This window comes from Phoenix dactylifera, chromosome 7 (assembly GCF_009389715.1).
Source record: "Phoenix dactylifera cultivar Barhee BC4 chromosome 7, palm_55x_up_171113_PBpolish2nd_filt_p, whole genome shotgun sequence".
NCBI lineage: Eukaryota > Viridiplantae > Streptophyta > Magnoliopsida > Arecales > Arecaceae > Phoenix > Phoenix dactylifera.
The window spans coordinates 127740-138067 of record NC_052398.1 but is presented as its reverse complement, the minus strand read 5'-3'; the positions used below and the strand labels follow the sequence as shown (position 1 = coordinate 138067).

The window sequence follows — 10328 nt, the reverse complement described above, 5'->3', positions numbered from 1 at the left end:
TTGGGTTGACCGATGACCCGACCCGACCCAACCCGTTTTGGAGGACCCGTGAGACCGGGTTGAGTCCTAAAATTGGATCTGCTCTATTTTTCGGGTCGGGTCTGCGTTTACTGAATTCAAACCCGAACCGACCCGACCAATTTGAAATTTGGATAATTTTAGGTTTTCAATCCTACGACCCGACCCGACCAATTTGAAATTTGGGTAATTTTGGGTTTTCAATCCTACGACCCGACCCGACCAATTTGAAATTTGGATAATTTTGGGTTTTCAATCCTACGACCCGACCCGACCAATTTGAAATTTGGGTAATTTTGGGTTTTCAATCCTACGACCCGATCCGACTCAACCCGAATCTGTAAAATTATTCGGGCCTGTGGTTTGTAGCCCGTGGGGGTGCAAACACAAGTTCTAAAGCCATGGATGGGTTGATCCGAACCGGACCCGATTCACACTTAAATTTTTTGGGTTGGGTCTGGGTTATACATGGACCCAACCCGACCTGAATAATCCATTGGGTCAAAAATTATAATGGTAGACTCAACCCGACCTGGTCTTCTATCAGGTGGGATCTGGGTCCAAAATTAGGACCTGAGTAGGAAACCAGGTTGGCTCGAAGTCACTCATAACCTAACCCGACCTGACCCATTTGCGCCTCTAAGTAAGACAAATTCTCATAAAACAACAAAGGTATTGTGAGAGCTGCAGCATGGTGGTGCGAGAGAATTAAAGAGCACTTACTTGAAGGATCGTGCAGGAGTTGTTTATATAGGTGAAAGTCGGCATCAATCGCTAAGAAATCGAACATGTAGATTGGTCGTTTTTGGTAACCAATTGCGCATGTCAAAGAACATGCGCAAGCATTTTGCACCTATATCTCGCTCATTTATTACATGGTTATGAAAACTGTTCGCGATCATGGCCGAGCTATTGCAGTTTAAGTAGGAATTTAAAATTTGAGGGACTCTCCATGCCGTTAGGATTGGCTATATAGTGGGCTTTGACTGGTTAGCCGGAGGTTTCACGACGAGCTTTCACTGGTTGGCCTGCCACATTATCCGTGGTCGATTCCGAGATGTAATCAGCTAAGATTCTTAATTATTTTGAAATCTCTTATAACGAGATTCTATGTTATGAATCCAATATTTTAATATACACAAGATTTCATAAGATTACTATATTCAAACCCTATGTTGGCTTCTGAAATCTCGCTCAAACACACATCACCTCAGGATGTTTTGTGTCCAATACAGGAATAATTTATGATCTGAAATTCCCTTCTTACTTATGCCTGCATAGAAACTACATGTACCAAAGCAAAAAAAAAAAAGAAAAAAAAAGAACAAAAAAAGAAACTACATGTATTATAGGACCCTAGTAATTAATTCTAGAAAAATATCATAGACTTACCATCCTTGACATACAGGACGGAATACTCCAAACTGTTCCAATACTGAAATACTATTTCTTTCTTACGTCCTCCACTTCAATATTATACCCGGAGGAAAGCAGTTAAAGTAGCCTTCTGGCAAAAATTCCTCCAGCTTTTCAAAGAAAAGAAACAGCTCAAAGCTGATGGTCTCTTTTTTTCAAGTAATCATCATCCCCCTTTTTCCCCCTTCTCTTCGGAAAAAATTATGCCCCACCAAGAGGAGATGCCTGCTTTGAGAAGAAGGCACTTCGGAAAATAATACAAATAGAAGCATGAAGAGGAGAAGACAAAAGAAGGGGCAGGTGGATACTGGACAAGGAGAAAGGCTAATGACATGATTTAGTTTATGGATGGATTAGACTTGGCTAATGGTTTCTTTAATCAGCTAGCCCATGGGAGATGTTGTTCATTTATTAGTAATGCCATATGTCCCACCTGTCTCTCCCTTGCCAATTCTCTACATATGAGTAATGGCAAGAGAGAATTGATGTAATTTACAAGGATTATGAGTCCTTTTATAGGATAAATTTTATATCTTGCCTTTGTGTACCAGTACCATGTTAAATAGAAGAATTAAAAAGGAATCTGTATTGAGAGTTTTAACCTTTTCACCTTATTCATATTTCATCCTCTTGATTACTTCAAGAATATATAAATCCCATATCACACATGAGTAATGAAATTATCTTCACATTTATGATGATGCCGCAGTTCACCAAACTATGCAGTATATTTAGTTTGCCAATCATTTTGGTCGGTAGTAGGCGTTTTAGTTGACTTATACCATCTAACAGATCTCTTCTTGGAGAAGTCATAGGCTAGATTTCTTATAGCTAGAATAAACTAATGCAAGAGGAAGTAGTGGGAAATAGTCTTTGAAAATTGTGCACTTGTCAAGTTGCTTGCATTTGCGTGCCTTATCATCTTGATCATGTCACATTCACCTCAGAAATGGTTTGTTTTTTTAATTTCTTTTGAAATACACTGGAGGGACAAAACCCTACACAAATGTCTGGTTTCTCATGATCAATATATTTGTAAAACAGGGAGTTGTAACCAATAACAGTGTTGGCTTGAACATAGTGTATTCTAGTTGAAATCAATAACTTAGATTTTGGCTTTATAGCTTTAAGTAAATACTGTTGATGTGCAAAATTTGCATGGATCCCGAAAGGAAAATATCATGCAAGATTAGTTTGAAAAAGCTTATGCTTTTTTATTATCACCACAACTATTCTAGTGAAATAATTTTATTCACTTCTTTCTATCTTTGATATATTCTCATTGCTAGAGTAAATGTAGCTCCAAGCACAGATGGATAGTGATTTGAACTACGATGCTAGTAATTGATAATGCAGCCAATCTACGAGTTCACATGTTAAAAGAAAAGTGTGCCATATGCCAAAACATCTCCTCATATTTCTGATAAACTATTTAAATCAAATTTCAAATCATCAAATTATATTTTCATAAAGCGTTAAAAGGTTATGTTTCCATTTTATCTTTTTTTTTCCCTTCTTCCCCCTTCTCCAGAAGCTAAATAATAAAAGAATATTACCTTATAATTTAGGATGATAACGAATAATCATAAAAAAAAGGATGGAGGAAGGACAACATTGCTCAATGACAGCATATGTGCAAAGAGCCAATATAAATAATCTTACTAATTAAATTATCAAACGAGAATTGACTTAAAATACAAATAATATATCAAATGACTAATAATCGGTCAACACACATCATGATCGTGGACCCTTTTGGTCGAGGTCAGTGGAAGAGACCTGTAGGGTCCACTGAACCCAAAATAGGGGAGGGTGGAATAGTCTTCTCTCGGGAGAGAGGGGGGAAGAAGAGAGGCCGGCGGCATGAAGCAGCGACGGGGCAAGGCCCGACGCCTTTGTTTTTTTTTTTCGAAAAAGAAGGAGAGATCGAAACGAATCGGTGAAAGAACCCTAATGCGCTTCTATTACATCGTGGTTCTGGTAGCAGCAATTAAGGCAGAAGAACCAAGAAAGAAAGCTCGCTGGATTGATTTCCTTCTCTTTTGTCCATTTTAATGATTCCATTCCATTCCATTCCGTCCGAAAATTTCTTATTGAACTTTTCGTTTTCGCACCCCCTTCTTTCTCTCATTCGATACCCTCACCGGCGCATGAACCCTGAAAGAAACAGAGAAGGAAATTTTGGACGTTTCCTAAAGAAGCGAGGCAAAGATTTTTAGCTGGCTTGTTTCTGGAGCGGAACCCGTGTGATCAAATCACGTTTGGTAGGTGAAAATGGTGTCAAAATTGGATCTTTTTTCTTTCCGCCCGCCCCAGAACTTGACTTTTTTCGTCCGAAAATTATAAAAATTCGATCTTTTCCAACCAAGTTCCGAAGTAGTTCAGAAAGGGAAGAGGCAATATTAAAAAGAGAAAAAAATTGATTCGGACCAAAAAAAAGAAGATAAAAAGGTGAAAAAAATTCGATTTTTAGTAATCTGAGATGATAAAAAGAGGGAAGTAAATACGAGATAGAATCAGTACCCAAAAAAAAAAAAAAATGCGTGATAGAAGGAGAGTAGAAGATCCCGTTGGTGCAGTCCGCGCAAGCTTGGGCTAACAACCCCAGCAATCCCGGTCCTTAACTCCCTCAATCTCGGTTCAGATCGTACGGCTGGGATTCGATCTCTCTGGTGTTCAGTTTTGGCCCCCTTGGACTTTGCTGGGTGGGGGAACTATTTAAGCGTTGGATCGCATTCGCTCGGTACGTTTCACCTCATCTCTCTCTTTGCGTAGCGATGGCTTCCGGCTCTCCTCTTGCGTGTCGAAAACGCCGCCACCGGACGATATGTGGCAAAAAGGCGGTATTATTCTTCTTTTTTCATTCCATTTGATCGGTTTTTGATCTCTACTATCTGAAAAATTCCAGTTTCTGCTTGAAAGGTCGGATCTTTGGGTCAGGCCATGTGGAATTTTGATGCTTAGAACGTTTTCTTCGCCTCAAATCGCGACCTTTTTGATCGAATATATGACGTGTGACAGTGGCTGTAGTGAGAATAGCTCAAAGCTCTGCTAAATATGGGAGTCTCACCTTTTTGAACAGATCAGAGCTTTGGGTTGCATTGTTTTTCTCAGGCATCTGTCATGTAATATGGCTTTCCCTTTTGTGGATGATTGGATATATGTCCGACTTTGATGGTTTTTGTTCCATTTTATGTTTTTTTGGTTTATAACCTTATTGGATTTTGTTTTGTTTCCACTTCTCCGTGAGTTGATGATCTTTCTTCATCATTACTGGAGTTTGATTTCTAAAAAAAGACGTTTTTTTTTCAATCTGTTCTGTTTGTCGATCATCCATGAACAACTGAGGAAGGGGAGTTTTGATTCTTTGAGAATTGAGATGCATGACCTTCTGGATATGTTCATGTTGTAGCATTCTAGCTGATTCTTTGAGATGTATGGCTTGTTGGATAAGTTTTTTCATTGCTTGATCAAAGATTCTGATCTCCGAGTTGTTGGCATCTTGGAAAAGAATCAAAGAAACCATCCCAACGTTACCCTGAATTAGAGTCATGTTTCTGTCATGATGGTACAAGATCAGATATGTGAGCTCCTTTAGAGACTTAAATTTTGTTCCTTTTTTATTTATGGCTCTGTATTTTTTCACCTTTGTCCGGTATTGTTATCTCGATATATTATGCTCTGTCTGCTCTATTGTAGGTTAATATAGATTTTTTGCTTATAGGAGTGCAAATACTATGCCAAGTGAACACATGCAGATTGGGGTTCAGCCTTTACATATTTTTCCTTGAAATTATGTTTCATCTCCACAAGAAATTTCACACTGTTCCGTCATCTGGGTATCTCAGTGCTGTGTTTTCTTGATGATCTGCCGCTGTCCAGAGAAGATCTGTATTTTTTTTTTTCACTGGCATTAGCACACAAAGCTGAGATGAGGGCAAGGCGTCAAAGTATTAACAATTACAGTGATACCCAGTAGAAATGTAGAAACTGCTGCAAATAAATTTAGCATTGCAACAATAAGGCACGAAATGCTTCCTTTTCTTAATCATGCATGTTTGATACATGTACGAGTGGGATGCATCATGTCATCATCTCTGAAAGTCTTCAGATTTCAAGAAAGTACTATGAATATTTTTCTAAATGTTTGTTTGGTTTCACAAGCTTGAAATCTATGTATCCTGTCGCATATAGTTTGCCAACCAATACTATAGTTTTGGTTGTACATCCCAATTGAATTTGTTTACTTTATCCTATTTTCTCTCAACCGCCTTGGTCTTTTTTTCAATTATCAAAATTCTCCTGCCTCACCATTTGCATATGCCACGAAGCTGTAAGATGAATTAATATGTCTGTACCACTATATCATATTGGATATATCAGTCTATGTAGGACTTTTGGGGGCAGGAGATTTGACTTCACTATGCAATGTATTAGATTAACTTCTGCTTGCAAGATTTGTGCTATTTTTTTGTGCGATTTATGCTTCAGGTGCAAAACATAAAATAGAAGATATGAATGCTTTGTTTATTTGTTTTATTTTCAAATATTTTATGTAAATTTATTGATCTTTTTTTTTCTGGGTTGCACTTCTCCCTTTTAACTACCGCTTTTCTAGTTTTTTTCCCTCTTTTCATTCATTTGCAAGCACTGTTTTCTTATGAGACATTTGCTCGTTGTAGGGTCCTCACTTCTGATTATTGGTTGCAAAATGTGACTTTCTACCTTTACCCTATTGGACCCAGAGTTCATGTTTTTTGCAATACCACTATGTGCTCCTACTTGTATTTTATTTTCTTTATTGGTACTATTTTTCTTACATAATTAGAAATTTCCATGTTTGCTATTTCTTCATGTCTTTGAATTGCCATCTGCAGATCTGAGGAACCACCCTGTGCAGGAGTATTGAAATTTGCAACACTTATCTCCAAATTTTAATTTTCCAATGGATGAATATGTGGGTAAGAAAGCTGCTGGAGGGCGTGGTTTTTCTAGTAAAGGGTCCGGCATTGGTTTTAGAGATCAAAACCATGAGGATAGAAGCATTCAGTATTGCAACAGATTAGGATGCAGCACCAGGCTTAATTCCACGAAAGGGGCCCAAATTGGTGACCTAGGAAAAGCCAAATATGTAAAGGCTGCTCTTCGCTCTATGAGCAGTAAGACTGTTGCAGGAAACTCTTCTAGATCATTATCTTCATACAGTGGCTGCCCAAAGTCTTTCCAGGAACGACAGAAGCAAACATTACAGCGAGAGAAGGCTATAGCAGAAAGCAGTAACAGCCAGGGGAATATTGAAGATTCAGAGTGCAACAATATGCAGCATTTCATAGAAGAATCAGATATCAAATCACAGGAGATAGATGATGCAGAATTTTCAGAATCCAATCCCACAAAAGTTGGCATTCAGATGTTATTCCCAGATTCGGAGGAACTTGAGTTGCCGATTCTTGAACAGGTATCTACAAACACATCGGAGTCGTCAGGTGTTCTTCCATCAGGTCCTTCATCCTCTGACTTCAGTCACAATAGGCAGATTGATGCAGTCGGCAAGAGACCTTCTGGTGGAGAGAATTCTGCTGCCAAAGGCAAGGGCACAATTGGCCCCTCAACTGGAAGACATGCATGTTCTACACCTACAGGCATTTCTGGCTTCAGTCGATCTCTTCCAGAACATCTAATGCATCGACAAACTTTGTTACCGATCAGGAGCCAACCTACCACCAGGGATGATGCCGTTTCAGTTAGAACCTGTCGAGCTTCTACTGGGGATGCTAGAACAATGCTATCTGAGCAAGGGGTACATGAGCCTATTGTGATCGCTCACCCGCAGCAGAATCAAGTTTCTATCTCAGATGCTGTTCCAGAAAGCTCATCACGATCATCTTCCATAGAGTTGCCACATGTCTTGCTTAATTCATCTGGACGTTCAGGTTCAAGTAGCAGGGCTGCTCGAAATAGAATGGTTTCTTGTCCTGAAGATAGCAGCATGCATGCTCTCCATGACTCTTTGGGAGATAGAGATGGCTACACATCCATCAACATGGACAGAATTGAAGACTCTTTGGGAGATAGAGATGGCTACAGATCCATCAACATGGACAGAATTGAAGACATTTTGGGAGATCTAGATGGCTACAGATCCATCAACATGGACAGAATTGAAGAGGTCTTTTCCCAGTTCTGGAACAGCCATACCTTGCCATATACTTTAGTTGTGCACGGTTATTAGATGGAATCAATATTTTTTTTTCCAACCAAAATTCTTTCAGAAAGGATTCATGGATAAAATCGTTTTTCTTTTTCATGTTGAGTGAAGATTAAATTAGTTTTTCAAATTTGCTATGTATGCAGTAATTGTGTATGGACCATACTATGGGGTCTGAGAATTTGAATTCGAAGCATGACTTATGACACATAAACATTGCAGGTATTGTTGGCTTTACACAGGATCCAACGAGACGAGGAGTTAACATATGAGGTTGTCAGTCTGTGTTCTAATTCCTGACATCTTATTTTTGTTTGTTAACTAAATTAACTAAAAGAGGCTTTATTCTCTTGCAGCAATTATCGATGCTAGAGACAGATCTATTTTCAGGAGGCCTGGGCTTCCATGATCGGCACCGGGACATGAGAATGGACATTGATAATATGTCCTATGAGGTACATTCTTTATCAGCCAATGGCATCTGGAGTTCAGACATGAATCTTGTAGCCATGTGTCACTTCAATAAAGAACTTTAGGCTCTTAGCTTTTTTTCCCCCATATGTGTGCACGTGCGTGCGTGTTTCCCCTTCACTTTTCCTGGGAAAATCTTTTGTAAAGAGTAGTAACTAGTGAAATTAGTTCCTTTCTATTTTCTTACTGAGAATCAATCCTTTCTCTAACACATGACCGATCAGTTCTTTTCTTTTTTGGCATGTCCTTTCTTTTTGTTTTCTGCCTAAAAAGTGTATTTAACAGTCAAAAAACATGCGCACGTTTTGGATAGCAAAACCATAGAATAGTCATTATTCTATATAATCCATATGTTTCTTTCCATTTACCAAAGAGATAGGTTTAGTTCATGGAGGCTTTCAACATGGGGGAAATTTCATGTTTTATTGACCCATATATATGTTATGATATTAATGCTTTGTATAAAGTTGTCCTTAAGTTTTGGAATGTTACTTTAGCTTTTATTTTCGTTTAACCTGTATATACCTGAGAAGCTCAATAATGCTTGGTGAACAGGAACTGTTAGCCCTGGAGGAGAAAATGGGAACTGTAAGCACAGGGCTTTCAAAGGACCAAATGTCAGGATGTCTCAAGAGAAGCACATACACTCCTGCTTCTGAGGTCTCGGGAATCACTGGTTCTGGTGATGATACCAAATGCAGTATATGCCTGGTACTTACATGCTGCTCACTGACATGCTATGAAATTAATTTTTGATGTAGAAATATTGTTATGGAATTCTAACATTGTAAAAGCTCCTTCAGCTTCATAGTTCCACAAACAGTGGGCAAGTCATTTTATGGTTTCCAACTTTAGCTCATTTGATATGCCTGATGTTCATCACAAAGTCATGAAGGTTATTCCTTCGATATGAATTGATACCACGATGTCTGCATTGATACATTCCAGATCAGCCCCGGCATTTGATGCTTCGTTCATCAACTGATTGATCTCTAAACTTTGTGGAGCTCTGTCATTCTGTGTGACCCCATGCGATACTAGCTTTCAGTTTATCCTTACCTTAGCATCACAACTATGGACATGCCTTCTAGTTGAACTTTAATGAAAACCAGATTGTGCCCATTTGCTATGACAGGCACACTGATAGTGGGTAGATTGCAGCCCATACGTTTGTGGTAAGTGGGCTCATAGTGCACAATCATATTGCATGATGCATAGCCACAGATACCTCACAAAAACTTAAGCAGATCAAACGAGCACTCTCACAAAACAGTATGTTTGGTTTTTTTTTTTTTAATTTCATTTTATCAGTATTTAGGTGGATCTTGAGTAATAGAATTCTGCAGTATCTCTTCTCTAACTTGGATGATTTGCTGTTTTCCTCTCAGGAAGTGTATGTCACTGGAGATGAGGTGGGCACATTGCCATGCGAGCATCACTACCATGTGGCCTGCATCCATCAGTGGCTTGGGCGGAAGAATTGGTGCCCAATTTGCAAAGCATGGGCTATTCCTTCTTAAACCTCATCCGAAAGTGAGGAATCAGATCTTCATCCATCTGGAGGCAGCTTAGAGAGTCCCTCCCTGTGCACAGAATCTTTTTATACTCTAAAATAATCCTAGAATTGCAGTACCTTCTCTAGGTTCTAGTCCAAATGTCTACAAACTTCTTCTTCTTCTTCTTCTTTTTCTTTGAAAACGATGGAGTAGAAATATTGATATCAGGGTGTTTATCTTCTGTTTCATTTGTTTTTTGCTAGTGCTTTATATATATATATATATATAAACCATTTGCATGCTTTAAGCCAGAAGCTCAAGTTATCATATGTGAAGGCTGACATCACGACAGGGTTATGCATGGATGAGTTGAACTAAAATAGCCATCTTCTTATTCTTAGATTGACAAGGCGTACCATCTGATGACTGGAATTCTCCTACCAGAGTCGTGCTCTGTGTGGGGCCATAGCAGAGTATCTCTAGTGAGGCCTCCTGTCCTGGCATTTAATGGTTAATCTTCTCATTTTGTTTACTACGTATATCCTTTTTTTTATTTTCCCCGAATGAATAATGTGATATGGGTTCTGGCTGTATGTTTTGCACCAAAGAATGATTCACCTTTTTTACCACAATATCCGCTGTTGGATCGCACAATAGCAACTACAAAATCTGTGCAGGCATATGAAAGAGAAAGTTTAGAGTGCTTTGAGATCTATACA

At 38.8% G+C, this 10328-nt stretch overlaps 1 protein-coding gene across 2 annotated transcripts; it reads left to right on the top strand.

Moving 5' to 3' along the window:
* The first annotated feature begins 3292 nt into the window (after positions 1-3292).
* Positions 3293-9916, top strand: LOC103721522 (probable E3 ubiquitin-protein ligase HIP1). 2 transcript variants are annotated; one of them, XM_017846282.3, is made up of 6 exons: positions 3293-4277; positions 6312-7547; positions 7863-7915; positions 7999-8097; positions 8669-8824; positions 9502-9916. In XM_017846282.3, exons 2-6 carry the CDS (start codon positions 6380-6382, stop codon positions 9631-9633), a joined length of 1608 nt encoding a protein of 535 aa, XP_017701771.2. In that variant the 5' UTR covers positions 3293-4277; positions 6312-6379; the 3' UTR covers positions 9634-9916. The 2 variants fall into 2 exon arrangements, with proteins under 2 accessions (XP_017701771.2, XP_008809995.2); XM_008811773.4 differs by having other exon boundaries at positions 3294-4277; positions 6312-7603; positions 7865-7915.
* The last annotated feature ends 412 nt before the right edge of the window (positions 9917-10328 follow it).

Bases quoted from the DNA above. Each gene is read 5' to 3' on its own strand.
- LOC103721522 (XM_008811773.4), top strand. From the start codon at position 6,380: ATGGATGAATATGTGGGTAAGAAAGCTGCTGGAGGGCGTGGTTTTTCT. The intron at 7,604-7,864 runs GTCTTTTCCCAG...TAAACATTGCAG, and splicing joins ACATGGACAGAATTGAAGAG to GTATTGTTGGCTTTACACAG. The intron at 8,098-8,668 runs GTACATTCTTTA...CTTGGTGAACAG, and splicing joins TTGATAATATGTCCTATGAG to GAACTGTTAGCCCTGGAGGA.